Raw genomic sequence first — 22,576 nt, forward strand, 5'->3', positions numbered from 1 at the left:
TAAACATTTAACTTCCAAAAGGTTGAGCAGGAGGAGGGCCATGATGGACTGCATATTGCTGGTGTCGGGCCGAAACCTTGTACCTCCAAAATCGTCACTTTTCAGGAGACCCCAAAAACGTCATGTTTATTCAACCATTAACATTGCATCCTCAAAGGGAGTTAGCTATTTTCAATGCTTTAGATCGGTCAATAATTTGTAAAATAAATAAACAAATAAATAAATAAATAACATTCACATGTGTGAAATTATCAATAGTATAGATTTTTGAAAAAAATATTAATTTGACCAAATTGTGACTTAAAGAGGTTTAGGCCGATGCCAGCAATATACAATGAGATTGGGACACATGCCTGTCAAAAACAATTGCTTAAAAAAAATTAAAAAAATACAAGTCCATCATGGGATGTACAAGCATGCCATTTTGAGCCTGAATGTGTCCACAACCAAACTGCTGGTTTCTAACCCACCAGTTGAGAATCAATGCATTATACAACACACTGTCAGTCAAAAATGTATTACAACTCATTTTCATAATCTACGCTTAGAATCACATCTGGCTAAAATACCCCCAACATATTAGATGAACCTTGGCAGAAAGATTTTTATTTTTATTTTATTTTTTTATGTATCACGCAGCATGTGATCATTATTTGCTGGTCTGGTTAGCTCCTGAGTATCACGGTTTACTTAAGGTGGGGCCCTGCTGAGGGTCCACGGTGGTGGGTGTGGTGACACATCCTCTCCCCGCCCCGAGGTGTTTGTGTATAGTCTAAACAACATTCAGTTTAAACGCCCTCTAACAACACTTCCGGCGTCTACGTCACTGTCAGTAGTGAAGTATTAAAAGACTAAATATATCTCTATGTTTAAATGTATTTTGCTATGCTTAGAGTGAGATGACAAAAAAAGTGAAAGCCCATTTGGCGATGCAAAATAGGATCGCGTGCGCGCTCGTGGAGCCCCTTCGCTGCGGCAGTTGCCAGGGGAGATAGGAGGGGAGGGGCTGTGATTGGCTGGAGTGGCTGTGTTGCCATGACGACGGCTAGGGGTTTGGTAGCGTTGCTGTGCGCTCGCGCTGTGTGATCCGCGCGCTGCGTGCATGGAGGAAGCAGCTGCTGATCTGATCTCTGACATTGTGCGAGGCAGACGTCCGAATAAACTGCGTACTGTCGTGTCTTTAAACCGCGCCGAGACACGCCGTACATGATTGTGAGTATTCTACCCTCCTCCCCCTTTTCTCGCCCTTGTTTTAAGTCCGCGTGCGTTTGGATCATGTTTGCGAGGCGTGTTTCGGAACAAGCTAAAAGTAAACGTGGTCAAGTGACTTTGCTCAGAGCGGCCAGCATGGCACAATAAGCGACAGCATGTGGCAGCTAGCTAACGTTACTTCCCCTCTGTTTTGCAAGCTCGAATATTCATGTGCCCAGCCTTTTATTCTAAGCACATACCGCTGGTTATTCTTGGCTGTGTCACGTTTATCGATATGAAATCGATACAGTGCTGAAAGTTGTACAATGCTAACGCTAGCGTTGGATTTACCCTCACTGACCTACCGAGCGGCTGCTAAGGCTACTTCGCTTGGTGTCTGCTGTATTGGGTGAGCTAACGTATATAACTCAACGGATTCAGTCCTGGTAAAACTGCCCAAATGATTGTTAAGCGGTGATAAGTTACCCGGTAACGAGTCCGGTTTGTCGGGAAGTATTGTGCAATAGTACACGTCACTGCGCGTAACTTCATATACCACGTTGTGTGTGACTGTGTGTGTGGTGGTGATTCATCAAGCTGTTCATTTTTGCAACTGCCGTTAAACTCACGGCGAATCAAGTTGACAGTAATGATCATGTTCATGTTTTTCTCTGTGTAATCTATACATGAAAACACGGAACGGTAAATTTCGACAAGACCACAGATTGTGATCACATTGACTGAGCACATGATGTAATAGGTTATCACAAGATTGCCCCACATGCTGAGTTTTTTTTTTTTTTTTTTACAAACAATATCTCAATGCAGAAATTATGTTTGTATTGCCAGTCAAACATGCCATCAAATGTTACAGTTTCAAAATAGTCTACTTAGCATTACTGCGTCTGTACTAGCTTGAACCATCATACATTTCCTTACTGCAGTATTTGTGTGTTTGCAACACATGTTTTCTCCAATGTTCAGGTTAATTTACTCAGGCCTGTTTGGACATTTGTTAAGACCTTGTGATAAATAGAATGCAAATCAAACAGAGATAAAGGTGAATGGACAAAAAAGCAGATGTTATCAATCTGCCATTACTTTGTAGCCAGCGTTTCTATGGCCAGAACCATCTGTTGTCTTCATTGTTGTTTGTAGTCTTTGCATGTATTCAATGTCTTTATGTACATACAGAGACCTTGGCAGGGTTAATACTCTTGCCCCCCAGAATAGCCAAGAGCCTGCAAACTTTACTGACATTCGTTACTATAAATAGGACTCCGCAATGTTGTTTTTGCTGATACTAAATGGATTTAATATCGGTGAAGCCATGTAACATTAAGAGGAAAATACATATATATATTTTTTAAGTAAGAGACCACAGTAGTTGGAATGGTTTCTTTGAGTTAAAATACTTAAATAGAAACAAAAATAAAAGCTGGCACCACAACTTTAGGTTGAGTTTGATGTTGACAGCACATTGATGTTCTACAGTCATTTGCTCATGATAATCATCAACAGTTAAATGACTAATTGGTGTTTGATTTAAGACTAACAGGGCGGAAATACAAACCTGCTAACATTTGGTAAGCTTGAAACATGAATATTAAAAGTGATGTTCATTTGTTAATGTCATGTGCTTTATTTATTTTATGAGTACTCAAATGTAAAATGAGATTTGATAACGTAATGGCAATCTGCTTTTTCAAAATGAAAAGCCGAATGGAGGATTTAATTCACTTCATATTGTGTACAGTACTGTAATTTATTAGAAGCAGAAAACACTGTTACATTTTTTTGTTTACTTTTGAAGTTTTATGTCTTTTATATTTACCATACATTTTAATGAGTTCATCAAAGAACACACAATTTATGTGTAAATACAGCAACGACAAAACTATTGCTATATCTCCTCAAATGAATAAAAATAAGGGGTTACCCTGCTAACATGACAGTGTGGGAGTTTGACGATATTAATTGTTTTATTATGCTAGCATAGTTGGTTGTTCGACTTTCGGTTTACACTCTGGAATATTAGTTGCGGCAAAAATAAATTTGTAGTCAATTTCATACTCTGTGACTGAAATCGGAGCGAGCTGCGGATGTAACCAAACAATTTAAATGTGTCCGTATTATTGAAGGCTATGATTGTCTATTTATGACCTCGGGAGGGCTCTTACATCATGCAATTTGTTAATGTGACAATTGAATACAATTATTTAAAATGTTTTTTTAATTTCCTTATACAGATCAAGTAGCTGACACTAGTACACAACAGATATTTTGATTGCAGCTGCCCTCAGTCCTCCAATTCAATGAACCACGCTGCTTGCCCATCAGTACATTTTAGTCGGTACTGACATAATGGCAATGTTATTTTTAGTAGGGTCATTAAGTGTCTGAGAAATAAAATGACACAGGCTGAAAAAGTCAGGTTGGCTACCATGATGTCATGACCAGTCATTCAAGCAAGAAGTTGTTGACATATTACATTTTGACCAAAATGGAGGACCCAACTGAGCCATTTTTGTTTGCTAGTGTGGCTTAATGGACTAGGTTGGGGTATGGGTCCACTTGCTGAATGCAGTTCATTAGATTAGGGCAAAGTCCAGACCGTACTGATTTCCAGCTGAATTGGATTGGATTATGGACAGTCACGTTCTGTATTTGTGTTTAGACTGTGCTATTACAGAGCACCCATTGTTGGGGCTATTTTACTCTAACAAACACTGTACTCAATTCAGCGGTAACAAACATATCTCCTCTGTAACCCTTGTGAAAACCGCACTTCATTTTAACAACTTTGAATACGTATTGGTTTCAAACTTCCTAACTGTTGTTCTACTTCACTCTATTAGCGATACAGATGCCCTTCAGGGGATGTGTGCTAACAGAAATGTGACCAACTGGACTCAATTTTCCAACTGTTACGTAGAGGTATGTAGCAGTATGTACATATGGGCTCACTTTCTGCACAATCAGCATACCATGCTCAGTGTATCAAATATAGCAATTGGGGAAATAACCAACTCTAACTCTAAACTCTGTATTTGGCTAAAGTGGCACAGGAACCGCAGTTCAAAATGGTGGCTTGGCCATGTAATCAGTCTTATCACAGTATTGTGTACTCTGACCCAAAGTAAATGGAAGGTTGCGTCCTCTAAAATCCACCTTGTGCTTTGTAGGCGTGTGACTGACTAGAGTTTTAGATTTGTTACAAAAGCAGATACTTTTCATTCTGATTACTTAACCCAGTCTATAGTGTATTTTAATATAGAATTATAAGAAATCACCTCAGTTCTTAAATTGTTTCTGAATACACCATAATTTGCGATGACTACTTGACATTGAATGAATTGATGACAATTTTGGGTTTGAAAGGCGTAAGTGAAATAATTTAATGTTTCAGACACTTAAAGGCATGCTCATTTTGTGTATTCTTATTATTTACAAATTTAAATCACAATTACTGCCTCATCATGATCTTGTCTGCTACAGAATTGTATTGGAAATGCTGAATTTGAAAACGCCGTAGGTTTTGAATATCTACTTGACCTTCATATGACAATATAAAAAAAGTGTTTTCTTACTGCTTCTATAGTATGTGATTCATACAACATACTGTACTTAATGTTCTCTACGTTACAATCAAGACTGTCGTTCCTCAAATGACAAGTCTGGTGTTGTGACTTGTGGTGCATGTTAAACACTGAACTCACCCAGTTGCGCCGCAATTTCTGAAGTCTGACAGTAGCGCAAGTATCAGTTCACCTGGCTATCTTTCCTTTTAACATCACAATAACAGAATCCGTGGCTGTGCTGTCTTTGCTGTAGATCGTTTTTCCCCCATAAATTTTTATCATTGTCTGTCTTGACCGAAAACGGTACATTCCAAAAACCAGTAACTGAATCATAAAATGTGTCAATTTGAGGTAATGTCCTGTTTTCGTACAATAAAGTGATGTACATTTGTATATAATGTTTTTTTTATCTGATATATATCAATTAATAAAAACATAAGTGACAAATTGATCGATTATTATTAATGAGCAGCTCTAAAATGTTATTTATATATATATATAAACCTTACTTAACTTATTGGTAACTTGCATGCGCAGTACAAGTGATAACTATGTTTTTATGATGACCGTTTTCAATTTCCATTGCTTCAATCTGAACAGTTTGAAGATAATCCCAGAACAAATGATGCTTGACATTTCATTTTAGAAGCAATATTCTAGTTAACAACGATGCGTCTTAATTGAACTTCAATATTTTAATGTCGAAGAGTGCTGTAATGTTGGATCATTCAACAATATCATCTCTGTAAGACACTTTGCGAGCTGAATGCGGTGTTAGACAAGGTCCAGCCTAGAGAATGCTGTACTGTCAAAGCATTAAAATCTGATTGCTTACATATAACTTGCCTGTGGATAGCACCTCCCACTCCTCCACGCTCGCTTCTTTCTGACTGGTGGACGCAAGACGCTGCTGATTAGTACACGCCTCACTGACGGTAGTGATGTGACTGTTTCCTTGATTGAGTAGTAGGGAAGAGGGGAAACACAATGGGCCTTTGTCTCATCACCCCTGGCATAATTAACAGGGTTTATTTAATTGACAGCGCTACGACTGTACCCAGTTGGGCGCTTTTGTGCAAGTGGTGTGCTTCTTCTAGCATGTCTGGGGATGAACTGCGTGTTAGAAAAATACAAAAAAAAATAATGGAACAGGACTGGTAAACGGTCGTCAATGGTGTCATATTTGCAAAAATCTGTAAATATTTACAATCCATATAAAAAAAGAACAATATACTGTACATTTATCGTATTTCACATTCACATTTTACATTCATCTATTGTTTTGACAGAGGTAAATGGAGCTCAAGATAAGTTGCGTGTTGTGCTTAACTGCCACATCAACAGTTATTATTTTCATTATACAAGCCTGGTTAATAAAGCTTGCAGTTACCTTTATGTTAGTTCTTTAAACCAAAACATGCAAACCTGTAAGCATAGACAGTAAACATGTCTGTATGAACGTTACATTTTTAGACGGATATGCACTTGAACTGACAACAGCCTAACAGAAAATAGTATAGGAATGCTTGCTGTTTGTGGTATTTGGAAGTATATGTGTTTGTAGTGGGAGGAGGGTTTCTAGACGAGACAGGCGCATGACCCTCGAGATAAGGTTTCAGTGTTTGCTGGGAGGCTGGTCTGTACTTTGGAAAACTAACCTCTGATTAGAGTCAAAGTGCAGTTTGAAACTATAAAGTCAACGTCTGTGCCCAACTCAATCTTTCCTGTCTTACTTTTATTTGCCTGTGTGTCATTTACAGTCTTGGGTGTTTGCTACCATTGTGTAAACGTTTGGCCTCTTGTTGCGCTAGTTCACTCTTTTGGTGTAGAGCTGGCCTAACTGTGAGTGCTCTTTGAAAATGGACTTCCTCAACAGGCAGGAGGTGTTTCCTTCCCTCCTGGTTGTCTGCAACTGTGAGGTGAATACTGAGAGATTTAAAACGTAACAAGAGCACCAAAAAAAAAAAAAGCTTATTTGTACGATTTCACTCTACTCTTGTAAAAGTAGAATGCTTTTGTCCATTTAGTAGTTTTTTTTTTTTTAAATATTAAATTATAGCCCTCATATTGATTGTTTTAATGCACACGTAGCAGCATGACTTGTATACCAACTTTCCCTTCGTCTAATTCAGGGTTTGATTCGTAGCATAGTCAGAAACATCACAGAGGGTTCAAATAACAGCCATTGGGGTTTTGCGACACACCTTTGTGTACTAAGAAGTGTAACTGGTTTGTGTCAACTGGTTTAGTTAGTGGCTGTGAGCAGGGTGTGGTTCAACAGTGCATAAACTTAAACCTCTGTTCTGAAATTGTGTATTTCCTCCAAATCCTATGTTGGGTATAATGAGCAACTATAAGTTACGGTATGTATGCACTCAATGGAACTTAGTCATAGCACTATGTAATCCAGGTTGGCTGCTGCCTTTCCCGCCCCTCTTTGTCAGACAGGTTTTGTGGAGAACAGCACTAGACTGCTGGCCTCAGCAGTTTCCGCCTGTATTGATCTCCCCACATCAGCTCTCTCTTCATGCACAGACATGAGCGCAACCGCTTCCCTCGCCACACAGGCTGCCGTGGCAACTGATTCCTGAAAGTCAGATCCGCTGCCTGAGATCATCGCTGACGCGGTCTTGGTCTCACGTTTACATTCTGCTGTACCTATGTGACACATTAATGGCTTGATCTGCCACTTACAGCTATCTGTGTGTCTTTGTGTCATTTTTGAATCGGCTAAGTGCTTAACAGGATAAAAGAGCAGTTTGAAAGGGGGAAAAATTGCCTTGGCACCTGCTGTTTGTCCCTGCCTGTTTGCACATGAATATGATGCGGCTCATGGCGCGCAGGGTTATTTTAACTTGCAGATGAGCCATCAGGTCAGCGCCATTCCAGCTTTGGTGTATTTTCAACGATGAGCTGCAGTCAACTGGCAGGTCCATCTCATTGGCTCCACTCTTATAACATTAATCATTGGATTCTTGCCTTATCTGAAGCGTTTGTAGAGTGAAGTGCAGTCATGACAAATGCAGGGGTAATTGACCAGCTGCAAAAGTGTTAAAACAATGGTTGAGACATGGTTGAGACTTTTTCTCACTGCCCATTTACCTTACTTCTGCTCATATTCAAATGACAGTCCTCTTGGATGGACCAAGCTTTCTCAAGCACTCGGGGCCCATCTTGGAGGTTTTATGCTGCGGTCATTGGTCATTCTGTCAGTCCATCACTGATGAATGACAAAACCTTAAAAAAGAAGAAGAAAGAAATCTAACGGAAATTAATTTTCGTCCGTCACTGTGTAATCGAGGAGCAGCACAAGCAGACACACAGCCAAATAAAGTAAAAGTGGCAAAGTGCTGGAGCCTTCTTGTGCTTCAGGTTTAACCAGTGATCTGACTTTTTAGCAAGGCCATGACTTATTTTCCTCTCCAAGCAACAAACCTGGAACATGTGTACAGAGCCTTCTCATTTATGGCGTGTTTTTAATGAGATGAAGACAAAATAACTTCAGGCTTCAGTGAAACAGATGTCCACAGAATGCAGTCACAATTGTCATGCCACGCCTGGGTTATGTAGTCACCTTAATGTCTGTCAGTGGAATGTTTTGGGTAACACAATTATGGCACTAGAAAGAGCAGTCTCAATCAGGGCATCACTGTTGATCTGCAAGCAGAATGATCAACTTTATAGGTCCAGTTCCTTTAATTTTAGAGTCTATTCTGGGATTTCTATATGTATCCTCAGGCCTCAGCCTCATTAGTTTAGTTAATAATGTGATGGTTATGCAGCCGAGAAACTCAGCTTCTTTGTCGGAAATGTTGTTCGGAGGAGTGAATGTTATCTTCCTCATAGTCTTTGTGCTTGGTATCCTCTAAATTTGAAAATCAATTCAGAGTAGAAACCTCATGTCAAGATGTTTTCTTTTTTCAGTCTCCAGAGTAGAGATTTCCTCATAGCCTAAATGGACAGTTCTTGTGCCCCTCCTGACATTCCGTGTTGTATCAAATACTGTATCTTGTTCTTCAGTTTTTGTAAGAGTTGTGGTTCACCCTGAGGTGATGAAAAATAAAAAGTTGAAAAGGGTACAGGATTTACGGGAGCTGCTGATAGTAAAGGATATGAAATTCTGGATGCTGGACTAAACGTAGTTAACAAACAAGCGCTCAGAGTATTGCATACGTTTGCTTTAATAGTTTCACCTGCGAAACTGTTCATTGAAGGCCAATTATCCTAGAATCATACTCGCTAAAATTAGGTAGTTTCATCACGATTAAAAATTTCATCTAGATGTAAGGAAGCAAAAAATACAGTATAGCTTGGAAGCATGTTTTCACATTGCTCAATAACCAATTATTCACTTCAGTTAAACAATAAACATAGTAGCCATTGTGGGGAACTGATTGTTAATGAACCAAGTCTTTGATGCAAAATGGAGGGCTCTACAAGAACAACTTTTTTTTTTGTTAACAACATTGCGGTACATCCATGCTATAGAACTACTCTGAGCATCACTAATCTGCTCAATATGACACTGTGATTGGAACAGGATTTTATAGAGAGAGGTTCTCACTCCATCACTTAAAAACAAACAAACAAAAAAAACGTTGATTCATTTGTTAATTTTCCCCATAGACCATCAACAATATTAGTCAAATGCATAAAACACATAGTAAATATTATTTAAATACAGAGGCACCTTGATAGAGGAATGACATGGGTTTTGAATAAATAGGTCCCGTACAAAATTTACATATGATTTGGGAAAACTACCTCTTCCTCAGGGCATTTGCTCAATCACAACTATATTGCTCTATTTCTCTTAGATGTTTTGCCTCTTATTCGGGAAGGCTTCGTCAGTTCATGCATCAATGCTTGGTTAGGACAGACCAGCCTGAGTTGGTGTGGAAAACCCATCTTATTTATGCTCCAAATTGGAGGTGCGTCTCATCATGGTATCGTGCAAACAACACTCGTTAAGATGCCTGGCAGAGAGGCCTTTGCCGGTCTGCAAGTTTTTGGGTGGAAACTCCCCCATTGATATTCTATTCAGTTGTAAAAAGGTAGGGAGCTACCTGTGCAGTCTTGGGGGACTGTGTTTGTTGTTTGTCGGAAGCGAAATCATCGAGTTTCTTGGCAATGTTTGAAAGGACAGCATTGTATGTGGGGGACAGCTGGTGTCGTAAGCCACCTCCTCTGTTTAAATATGGTCTTTCCACCTTCATGTAGAAGGCTTCTCTCACTCCTTTCAAATAATTTATCTTTTCTGTCAGTATTAGATACATTTTTGGTCCTCTTTGAGGTGAAGGTAGACAGCTGAGTCATGACATGAAACATTAGCCCGTTTGTGTTGTGCCATCATCATCTCATGGCTGTTTGGTTTCTCCAATATATGTGTCCATGCACTCTTCAGTGCATAAGACTCCATTGTCTACCTCCACCTCAAAGAGAAGAATCACTTTATAACACTAGGCTATCACCAGCAAGCTCGACACATGCCACGGCCAAAGGTGGATTCTGGGCAGTCACTCTGGCTTGGATTGCTGGTTAACTTAGCCTAGGTATTGTTAGCTTCTGTGGAGGGGCTGCAGTGCCTAATGATTGTGGTTTACTTTGTGTGCACTTACGCGAAGCGCCTTTAGGCATTGATAAATATGCAATATGCAATATAATTTTTCTGGCTATCTGCATGGGCTTGCTGTAACCATGGTAAACATAAGAAGTACTGTACAATAATGCAGTATTGGAACAGATGAATTGCCTTTGCCTTAATTTCAAGTGTACACATTACCTCGATTTGTAAACGTTTCGGGTTGCAAAACGAGTCAATGAACAAATTAAATTCATAACCCAAGATTAACTATATTAGAAAAAAAAAATATTTTTTGTATTTATTATTATTTTTAGTTCAATGTAACCACACAAGAAAACCCAACAACAAATGATGAGGTCAGCAAATGATGCAATCTCATCAAAGCTAAAGAGCATACTTGGAAGTGTACCCGTCTTTATAAATAATACAGGTTGATGCATCACAAACTGCAAACAGTTGCAATTTGCACAGATAGAATCAATCAATCCCATGCTCATGAAACCATAACCTCGATAGAGGTATCAAATCCCTGCAAGTACTCTGAAAGCCCGAATAAAACATGACTCAACCTAAAGAAAATTGGGATTGTCTGTTATATGTTCCTCCACCCCCATTAAGGGTTAAGTGGTAATTTAGTAAATGCACTAATGTCCCTCTCCTTCCCCTCCTGTTCTCACTGGCTGACATTGACAAACTGATTTGTGTGTGTATGTTCATACATGTGCGTGCATACACTCCCTCTCCCGTCTCGTTCTTTGGGCAAACACTCTTTAGTCTGACCCAATTCCTGCCTTGTCACATAAATGAAAAGATTCGCCTATCTGACAGATTATATGTCCCCTTACATGGCTACGTTGGTCCACATTCAATGCATCACACAACCACACTCAGTGGCATCTGGTGTCCACACAGGTGCTGCAGCATTTCCTGTACCCCGCTTATGGTGAAGACAGCCAACTTGGATTACTCATTTTCCTACTCTCGTTTGTGAGATTTCTGCTCTTAATTGAAAGGACGGCATGGTTGTCATGGTGACACCCAAGACTTAAAGCTTGTTGTGAGCTGAGCCACAGAGTAATCTCTTTGTACACTTGGCCTCACCAGTGTACAATGCGCTTACTTGTATTTGTTGGGGGAATGCATTCAAACTTACAGTAGATGTTAATATTAATGTAGGGCACAATAAGAACAACATTTTCAGGGCAGGCCAAATCTCATATTATCAGTATAAATCAGTGGTTCTTAAACATGTTGGAGGTACAGAACCCTACCAGTTTTCTATGCACGATCATCTTTTTTTTTTTTGCTGCTCTCCTTTGAAAAGTAATGAGACCTATCTCTTCCTTCTCAGCTGTTTTGACTTTTACACATGCAGCGCTCTGATCAAAACACTTTAACGGAAACTGTCTATTGTCTACGCGTGTGCTTAGTTTTGCCAAGGCATTATACTGATATTGTGCTTTTGAGCAGAGTCAAAAAAGGTGGTTGCTTCTAAACAAGAAGTGCCATCCTCTCATTTAATGTACTTAACAGTAATTACATTAGCTTGTGAAATTTCTGAAGGTTGTAAGAGAACAGAGCTCGTCAAGGACCGTATGTACACTTTGATCATCTTGCAAGTGACAAATTGGGACTTGATTCTTGCATAATGTGGATCAGCCTGTAACGAGCCTTCCGCTGTACGGTGGAGGCAGTCATTTGATTCCAGCAGTCATTGGCGGGTTTCATGCTCATTTACACATAACGAGCAGCCGGGTCTTGCCTGAAATGAGGTGGGCGTCAATGAGTGGAGCCTTAAGTCCGCTCAGTTGCTTGAGAGGATCTCATTGAAAGTCCTTGGCTAAAGTCAAGAGGTGGAGAGCTAAGAGGCTCTCCATCCTTGCATGGAGAAGAGGAGAGGCCTGGAAAGTACAGTTGAGACACTAAAGGAAGACCACAATATGCTTGGCTCGAAGGAAATATTGAGAAAACAAATGTGTTCAGTATTCCAACTTAAGTAATTGCAAACAATGCTGCCATAATTGAAAACTGTTTTTCTGACTGATCATGTATAACCTATTTGATATAAACCTTCTTTTTTTCTACAGACCTCTTTGATTTAATGGGTCCAATCATTGGGATGTCACCAGACAAGAAAACGGAAATTCCGGGTATGCAAGAGGAGCGGACATGGCTCCGAGGAGTTTGTGGAGTTGGAACACTGCCCGAGGCGGAGTGCGCTTCTAGTCCCCTTGCGACCAGCGTGGATCGAACTGGAGCTACTGAAGATGAAGAACTCACCAACCTCAACTGGCTCCATGAGAACCTGCTTCAGAACTTCACGTTGGGAGGTCCTGAAGCTCAACCCAGTGGCAGCCCCCTTTTTGACATCGAAGGAGACTACGGCTCCAACCAGGGAACTTCATCCTCGTCCACAGCCTCAACGCACAGCAGGGGTAGAGAGCGGGACTCATTGAAGTCCAAACCCCCTTTTTCGTTTTCGCTCCTCATCTACATGGCCATCGAGCAGTCTCCTAGCAAATCTTTACCTGTCAAAGAAATTTATGGCTGGATTCTTGAGCACTTCCCTTACTTTTCCAATGCTCCAACTGGATGGAAGAACTCAGTGCGTCACAATCTCTCCCTGAATAAATGCTTCCGCAAGGTCGAAAGGAGTTTAGGAAAGGTATGTTCTTAAGATGCTTCGTCATTCTACACACAACTTAGTACAGTTCAGTTTTATTGCATCATTTAGGGGTGGCGTGGCTCAGTGGTAGAGTGGTTGTCTCCCATCCGTGAGGTTGTGGGTTTGATTCTCCTCCCTGATGACCATGTCAAAGTGTCCCTGAGCAAAACGCTGAAACCTGATTTGCTCCCAGTGGACCTGGCAGCGCCATGCATGGCAGCAGCCGACCACTGGTGTGTGAATGGGTGAATGTGAGGCTATGTAAAGCGCTTTAAGCACTATAGCTTAAAACATGCGATATAAATAGCAGCCCATTTATACTATGATTTTATTACATTATGTTGTATTTAAATTTCCAGTCACCAAAATTATTTATTTAGCAAATCCCTGAATAGCGTGGCTCATGTGACGACAATGTGTAGGTCTGCCACATAATGGCGGCACAGTCTCCTCTACTGCGATAAGACTGGAATTTCATCCAGGTCACAGCTACAAAGGAAATGCAAACAAAGCACAGTAAGATGGATTTTGTATGTGCAAGGTATGCAACTCTAGACCCAGAATTTGAGTTGATGAAGGATGGAAGACTTTTCTTATCGTTGTCATCTCAAGGTAAAAGATCCCTATGAAAGAATGTAAAACAAGATCAAGTAAAAATAAAACAATAAAGTTATGTATTCACTATAATAATACAAATTAAATGTACAAAGCATATCAGTATATTTACAAATATTAAACATTTCTTCTCTATCTACATACTGTATATTTAACTCACTCACTCCCAGCCATTTTTGCTGAAGCAACCCCCTTCGCTGCCGGCTGTTTTACTGGATTTTGACTGATTTTGCAAGGCCCACACAATATTGTGTTCTATTGCTGTAAAAACATGGAACCTACCAAAAGACCGATTAGAGTCTTTTCTTCCATCAGGAAGAAAAATAATATTTGTATCTGTTTCTGTTTTGCAGCAATTAGCATTAGAATATAGCTAAGTTTCATCATTTTTCACAAACCTGTTGAAAACACTGGGGAAAAGAGCTTTTTGCAACATGGTACTGGTTGATCTCTTATACTCTACTTCCACCTGCTGGCCGTTTTTTGTAATAACTACCATTGCTTTGTGTAAACCCTTCGGGTCAGAGGCAACAAAAACATAATTAAAAAAACCGTTTTTGGGACCGTGGCAAATTTAAAAATATATATATATTTTTATAAGTTTTTGGGAGCAAATGAGCTAAAGGTTGATTTTAAAAACAGTTGTCTTAAGTGATGTGAAGACCAAAATGCAAAAGATACTATACTAAACTATCTACAATGATTAAAATTAGATTACAGCAATGTCTACAAAGGTTAATATTAGACCTGACAACGATCAGGTCGATATTATTATCTAGCTAGCATTTTATGCAAAATCGGTAATGGGCTGTAATGTCTTCGTTTGCCCAATATTTCATGTTTATCAGCATTTTTTGGTAATCCTCCCTCATGCATTTCAATTGACATTAATTATATGAGGCTTTTCGTTATTTGTGGGCCGGGCCAGTCTATTCCTGTCGAATGGCGGCAGTCGACTGTGAATGTCAAAGTGTCATAGATATATTGCTCCATCTTCTGATTGAATTGGTGATTGGTTATCATTTTCGATCGGATGAAAAATCCTGATCATGTAAAGCCTAGTTATTATTCTAAATCACGTGGCTAAGTAGGACCTACATTAGAAATTGGAGTGAGTGCTTGACATACCTACCCCGCAATTTACGACTGGGGCTATGGTCTCCAATAGACAAAATCACTGTCCGGAGAAACAAACTATTTAGTCTTTGCCTGCTTAAAGATTTCAGTGATCGATAGTATAAGAGGTAGGGACACAATGATTTCCATATTGAGCTTCAGTATGAGTTTGGACTTGTGACCGGTAGAGCCCGGGGTGCCAGGACTGTGCCTGGCTAGACCGTGATATTTTTCCACCACAGGAGGGGATAGGGGGACGTTAGCACTCTGCGAGTAGCAACATGGAGTAGCGCAAGTCACTCAGCATGCAGGTGCACAGTGTGAGCACTTCGTCTGCTGACAGACCAGCGCCAGTTTCACATGACACTGGCTGGTGGTTTCCGTTGCCATGGAGACATTTCCTTCTTCCTGCATCAGGGACGGGCTGGTAATGTGAGTCAAGGTTATTCTCCACCCTCCCTCGCTTGCTCCCTCAGACTGGGCAACAATACACCGCCATCAGATAATGTGGCAGTTAATACACTCCCGCACACATCACCAACAGACAGATTCATTGTTTATTTTGGGGCGGTTTGTGCAGCATGTGGAGGAACTTCGTTAAATTGGTGGTCTTCACCAGGAGAAATGCAGTTTAAATGAGGCAATGAATCTAGGTTTTTTTCTTTTTCTTTATTTTATTCTGTTTTTCATGAGGTAGTGCAGTAAATGCAATTTCTATTGGGGGACAATTAGCCTTAAAATAATTATTTTTATTCTATATGATTCATAACATGGACTGCAACAAGCCAGATAAACAAATCATGTGTAGCAAGGAAGTCTGTGTTGATAGAGGTTTGCTGTTGTTACTTAAAATGATGGCAGCCGAACAATGAAAACATTTTTTTCCACATAGTGTTTTCTGTCATATATCTACCAGATCTCTGTGGCATGACTTGATAGTTTAACACTTTCCAAAACTCACAGGTTAAATATTTTAGGCGCGCTCTTAGGAATTAAGTGCTTTGTCATGATGAAGGATTTAATTTATTAAAACAAAGACAAATAAAGGATGGATGGACATATGCTCTCATTACAGGCCAATGGAAAAGGTTCTCTGTGGTGCGTGGACCCAGAATACCGCCCCAACCTGATTCAAGCCCTTAAGAAGCAGCACTTTCCCGCCGCACATGCCTTCTGTACACCACCCGCCTCCCCGCCCAGGTGACCCTTCTTCTTTCACCACAGTAAATTGTGACAGGATGTGACGATGCAGGAAATTGTTCTCAGGCCATCAAGTCAGAACATCATTTTGAGTGTAATGGCCTTAGTTCTTTGAAATTGAAGATGCTTTTTATGGTGTCATTTTGATGGGTTCTAGTAGTTCTTTAAGCACACTTTTCAAATCCAAGTAAGATACTTTATGGTTCTTGTTTTTTCTTTTCTTTTTTTGTATCTCTCCTGCAGTGCCTCCTCACCCCCTCGCCATCTCTTTCTGCAAGGTTGCTCATTTAAAGGTGAGGCACAGCTCTTGGTCTTTCCAAGCTCACATGCTTTACAGCTTTGTGCTTCTGTTGTAGTGCGCTTGTGAATGTATCACAATTGTGGCGCTTTTGTGCATTTCAGTCACAGAACATCCAGCATCTCCCCCCTCACCACAATTCTTAGTTTGATTTATTACTTTCAAGTCATTGATGCCTCATGTGGTCCATTCGATGCCTCGGCTTTAGCTCCTCACTCTCTCTGCCTCTTAGATTTGTAACCTTGACAACAGGCTCCGCTGGTGCTGAGTGTGGAGCACTCAATCTTGCTGTAATCATTAATAATTTAGAGCCCCAGAAGTGAGCCATGAGGCTTTTAGACACTTTGTCAGGTCTGAGAAGATGGGATGCATTCTCCCTATCAGTGGCATGAAGTTATCCTCTGCTTTGTTTTGATGAATCTTTGTTTTGTCCAGTCCATTCCATAAGCATTTTTGGGTCACTTAGCCGTCAAGTAGTACACTTGAGCTCATTTTGCAACACTGTTCAGAACAGTTAAACCGTGGTATGGCTTGCAGTTCCACCATTAGGCGGGGCAGGTGGGATAGCAATGACTTCATCAGCTATGTAAATGGTGTTACACCTTGCAGTGTAACCTGCAAATTAATTAAACAAAGTAAATAAACAAAAAAACTAAGATTAACAGTGAGCATTCAGCATTTTGTGTTTTCCTTGGTGTCGTATAGCTGTTGGCAATGATGCGGTGGTCCCTGGAGAAGTGGGTATACTCTAAATTTTCACTTCACAAGAGCCGCTTGTAGTTGTTAATAAGCAAATAATAAACAAAAATAGTGAGAATCTGTCACTAATAGACCTCTATAATGTTTTAAGCCAAAGTATTTGTCCCCATTGTTGTACTTTAAAAGCAACTACCAGCCTAGCTACTAACTAGATCATGTAGTTTAGTGTGTAACCGGCAGCGCCCACCCCGTGGATTGAACTCACACCGTGACCAAGGTGTATCAGCGCAAAACGCTTCTGTTGAGCTAAAACTGCGGGCCACCATCACAGCTCAGGACACTATTTGAAGGATTATTTTCCTCTGCATGGCGCCCCCTACTCTGCCTCCGATTGGCTCATTAGTCCTCACTAAAGTTAGCCAATCTAATCAGCGAAGGCAGGGGGTACCAGCCAATTAGAGGCAGAGGAAGGTGGGCCATGGCTTCATAATCTTTGAGTAAAAAATGGGTAATCTGGTTCATATATATTACTGAAATGTGGATATGGGGGGGGATTTAGATGTGGATAAGAGGGGGGCTAAAAAGTGGTACCATACTTATCAATCAAGATCTTTTGTGGCACAGATGCGAACCACATCAAACTTAAATGCTTGGTAGAAACAGGGCTTGAGTAATGTTTACGTGACAGAAAAGCCCTGCTGTCATACTCTCACACCTTAGGACTGACCACCCTGCATGTTCTCTCCTCTTCCAGAGTCTGATATTGATGCTGCCACTGCCATGATGCTCTTAAACTCTGCCCCAGGGCACCACGTTGACCCATGTAAGAGAATCCAACAGCAACCATCATGTTGTTCATTCTCCGCACATAGCATCCACCCCATTGCTTAAGTGTTTTTTTATTTTATTTGACTGCTGATTAATTTGGGCACCTCCCTCATCTGTGTTCATAATGTAATTGTATACATGTTTGGTTTATTCAACTAGAGGACATTTGGTACATGGCTAATAACAGTTTCTTGGAAAACACTTAATTAATTGTTATCAATATTATTAATACTATTAGAATTTGGCATGTGAATTATAATTGATCATAAAAGGGGAACTCAACCCCCCCAAAAAGTATTGATGATAATATGTTCTATGCAGCCCCATTAGTCTAAATACGGTATTCTGACTAATATTGTGTTAATGGAATATGAGTTAAGCAGCAAAATACCCCTGAGTGAGATGTGATTGGTTGTTACCTGAGCCCTGAGCAACTGTGATGTCATCTTCAGTCAACAGCAAGTGGCAAAATGGCCGCCCCCTGAGATGGATAAAAACGGCTGGATTTTCCTGCATAATTCATATTCCACAAATGTAATATTAATCAGAATGTCATGTTTTGACTAGTGAGGTCACATGACATATTATTGTCCAGAAATATTTATGGTTGACTTTCCCTTTCAGAATATTGTTCGATTGCTGATTAATTGGGTAAAATGGAGTGCACTACGTGCATAGGTACAGTTTTGGCCTCAGTTAATTTGTGGTCTAAAGAAGGACATAGCATCAGCTATGGGAAGTTGAGCTACATCCATGATGCCTTCCACTATCACACCACTGCCCAGGGCGGCATTATTGTGCTCAATCTGTCCCCGTATCTGATCAAAGAACTTGACTCAAATGCACATTCCTGTTTAGAATGTATATTTCAGTCAACTCGAAGCATCTTGCCTGTAAACTGTTGTTTTTCACTTGATGTAGTACTTATCACTCTTTGCTACATCTGCTCTCGGCAGGCAATTCTGACAGCCCACTGGACCTCTCCAGACCCGACTCAGTCCTGGTGAGCAGCGATCCAAAGCAGGACCACAACTACAGCAGCGTCGCCCTGCAGCGCTGCTCCTCCCGGTCTTCCTCGTCCTCCCTGTCCTCATTAGATGAAGGAGGCTGCGACCGTAGGCAGTCTCGCCGCGCCGGCAGCGAGGGCTTCCACAGCGACGAGGACTCCGACCTCTGGGATGAGAGAGGCGCCAACCAAACGCAGCGCCGGCCACCCGCCATCAAGTGGCCTGCTGGCAAAAGGCCGCGGCGCGAGCGCGAGGTCAAGCCAGAGCTGGATGAGGAGCTTAAAGAGGCCGCCGGTTCCTTGCTGCACCTCGCTGGTATACGCAGCTGCACGGAGGGCTCCAAACGCAATGTCAAGAGCACAAAACTTAACAGGAAATAAAGATACCCCATCATCAGACTCCGGACCCTGTGAACCCTCACCCCCCATACCCCCCACCCACCCGCCGCCACAGTCGTGTGTCCCAGTGTGCCTCCTCCTTATCTCGTATATTGGCCATTTTGAGCCTCTCTTTCGTTGTTTGTTTGGGATATCTCTGTCCAACGAATCAAATGGCAATAGTATTGTTCACACAGGAGAACAAAGCCATAAAGAGACTTTTGCAACTCGGGGGCAGTCACAGGATAAGGGGGGTGTCTGGGCTATGGAGAACTGGATCCAAAATGACCTGCCGGCTTCCATCGAATTAGACGATGGTGACTCAAGATGTTCTTTTTCCTCTGAAAAATGGGAAAAGTTTTTCTAACTCAAAGCGTTGCATGCTTCCTCCTCAAACTTGTATCCTCTTCCAAGTGATTCTATGTATGAAGCGAATGAATGCATGTTTGTAACAGACAAAATCTAACCTCCTGGTGTTACAAGTTTTCCCTATTTTGTGGTAAAAAAAAAAAAAGGCACAGTTTTAAAACATGTGTTCTACACCTCCTCTTGTGAGAGATGCAATAATGAATCCACAACCTTAACTTTTCCACATCATTTAATATTGTGACTTTTTCCGCCCCATAGATGCTAGTTAAGCTGCAATTAAGCGATTGAATGAAATCGCGTTATTGTCTTGTTATGCCATAAACGTAAGGATAAGCAAAATGGGGGAATAGTATTTACTCTGCCACTGCCAAATTTTACTTGCAAACTTTGCCACTCCGCTTTGCTGTTTTGGTCTGTCAATCACTTTCATCCTCCAGTGTGTTTTACATGTACGGCACACAGACGTGCGTCAAATGAACATCTGCCTCTGCACTGTGTGTGCGTGTGTGTAGGATTTCCTCTATAGCTTTTACTTGTTTTTGTAGTGTGCATTTGCTTCAGTCCAAACCGAAGGCGAGACAAGGGGGTTACTCGTCTCATTGGGGGAAAAAAGTAGCCATGCTGCTCAATTTACTGCGTACTGACCCGTGTTAACGGGGTGTTAAATAACCACTGGTTCTTGCGACATGTTTGCAGTTAATTCCATGTCAAAGACCGGTGCAAGGCCTGGCTTATTTGGGAGAGAATTGAAGTAGAGATTATTCAAAGCGCGATAAACATGACAGTACAGTCATGGTTGCACATAACTGGAATCCTTACGAAGATGTGCGCTGGTCTTGTGATTGACCCTCTCTTCCGGTCGGCCACTTGTGTTCCTCTCGCTGCTCTTCCTCCTTAAAACAAAATAAGGAAGTACAAAAAAACCCTCAAGCTGTGAAATGCAGTGTTTACTGTCAGCCGATTACTTTCGGCTCAATGGGAGGTTGCAAGCCACATTTCACATTTGGGTTTTCAAATCAAAAGTACTTCACAATATGAGGAAAAGAGAATAGCATCTCATCCCAGATGATAAAAAAAAAAGTGCCACGGTGTGTGGCTGGCTGCAAGTATAGCCTGCATTGTCAGTGCCAAACATTTTACTGTGCCACTTATGTTAAACTGCAAGGGGCCATGGTCACTATGTTTCCCTGTTGCCACAATATAGTTATAGATAGCCATGACTTGGTTTTGGGAACCTTGTTAACAGGAAATGTGAGCGGACGGTGTAGTGACGCAACCAATCCTTTGGTTAATTTCGGCCACTTTATGGTTAGATCTGCTCAGCATAATAAGCTGCAGACGTACAGTAATTCTTGCATACACTGGTCTTATTTTGCTGTGAAAGAAGAACAAATTAATTGTTCATGAATCGTTACCTTATTTATAATGTTAATTTATCGGGTGGGAACGCCATTAAACACTGGTCATCTGAAAGGAATGACGAGGCACATTTTTTTTTCATTTGAGAAGTATTTTGTCTTGCTCTGCTTTGAATTTGCAGCAATACACCCTATTTTCCCTCTTTAATTGTGTTATATTAATTAAGTATTTTTGCCAATTGTCCATTGAGCGGGTGTTTTATTTTTGTTTATTTTTTAAATTTAACTATGACTGCCAGATTTTCTTTGCTTTTTGTTAGCCTGGATAGAAAAGGTTGATCAACATTCATACAGAACCCTTCTTTTGCTGCCAAAATGTACAACTGGGGTGGTGCAAAATGTCACATTTCCCTCTTGTGCTGTAGAGTTTCTGATTTAATCATTGTACGGTTTGTCTTCATGTGTATGTTTAGATATGTTAACTTGAGCTAACTACAGAAAACTACTGCCACTCATCAGTCATGCTTCCAAAAATTGTGAATGATTGTGATTGTCACTGGAAATTGGAGCAGACTGACCCGTGCAGTCTTCAGGGTGCTTGTGTAGTTGCAGACCCGCGGTTTATTTTTGAGCAGGAGCGGGGATCCAGTCCGCAGAGCAATTAAGGCCTCAGAGAAACATTTGTTGAAAAAATTTTTTCTAAGGGAAAGTCATCCCCATTTTTTAAATTTTATTTTTGTATTTTTATATATAGTTTTTTTTTTTTTTTACAATATGTTGTACGTGCCCCCACTAGTCTAAACATGGCATTCTAATAATTGTATTTGTGTATTTCTCAGGGACGGCCATTTTGCCACTTTCTGTCAACTGAAAATGACATCACAGTCAGTTGCTCACGAAACAGCCAATCATAATTCAGCATCAAAAAAGAGGTGAGCTGTGATTGGTCGTTACCTTAGCCCTTTTGCACCGTGATGGCATTTTCAATTGGCAGCAAGTGACAAAATGGCCGCCTCTCCTATTGCAGCTCCTATTCCACAAACGCATGAATCTGAATACTTTGTTTGACTAGTGGGGCCGCATAGAACACATTATCATAAAGAATATTTTGGGGTTGACTTCCCTTTTAAGATTCATTTTATTCAATAATTTGATATGGCCCTCAGAGGATATTATAAACACTGAATTGGCTCCTGAATGCAAAAAGGTTCCCCTTCCCCGATAAAGAGTTCTCACTCATTCTTTCTGTAGCACTTGTCAAAGGAAGGTTCTGTTGCTCTAAGTGAAATAACACAGAACATGTAGGACTGCCACAAGACTTAACGCCATACATGACACGACACCGGTTGCTCTGTTGCTTATCAGCTTTTATTGAATATCGGTCATGTTGTTCTCTGAATTAATGTTGCAGCTCCTGTATGGGTATGATTAAGTTGCATTGGTTTAAAAAAAGAAAAAAGAAAACAAAAATACTGCCAGCCCAGTATCAGTTTGTCTGCCATGGCTTTCAGACCGACACACGTTTTTGGTTTTTGTATGCTAACCTCTGTTGATAAAATGTTTATAAGATTTATTTTCGCCAAAGAATATGCAATTGCATTATATATGGTATTACAAAACTATTAATAAAAACCTGTTCTTCTTAGCACAGTGAGATTATTATGGTGCAGCACCAATGTGTTAATAGT

At 40.7% G+C, this 22,576-nt stretch overlaps 1 protein-coding gene across 3 annotated transcripts; it reads left to right on the forward strand.

Annotated features, from left to right (window-relative positions):
* Nucleotides 1–1,030: 1,030 nt before the first annotated feature.
* On the forward strand, nt 1,031–22,533 carry foxn2a (forkhead box N2a). Of its 3 annotated transcripts, none has more exons than XM_086093672.1 (6): nt 1,031–1,212; nt 12,444–13,021; nt 15,828–15,952; nt 16,196–16,245; nt 17,704–17,772; nt 18,734–22,533. In XM_086093672.1, the coding sequence occupies exons 2-6, from the start codon at nt 12,458–12,460 to the stop codon at nt 19,162–19,164; spliced, it is 1,239 nt and encodes a 412-aa protein (XP_085949798.1). In that variant the 5' UTR covers nt 1,031–1,212; nt 12,444–12,457; the 3' UTR covers nt 19,165–22,533. The 3 variants fall into 3 exon arrangements, with proteins under 3 accessions (XP_085949798.1, XP_085949800.1, XP_085949799.1); XM_086093673.1 differs by lacking the exon at nt 1,031–1,212 and adding an exon at nt 1,359–1,600; XM_086093674.1 differs by lacking the exon at nt 17,704–17,772.
* Nucleotides 22,534–22,576: the final 43 nt, after the last annotated feature.

Source organism: Leptonotus elevatus, chromosome 13, assembly GCF_054856555.1.
Source record: "Leptonotus elevatus isolate MCC_2025b chromosome 13, RoL_Lele_1.0, whole genome shotgun sequence".
In the NCBI taxonomy this organism is placed as follows: Eukaryota; Metazoa; Chordata; class Actinopteri; order Syngnathiformes; family Syngnathidae; genus Leptonotus; species Leptonotus elevatus.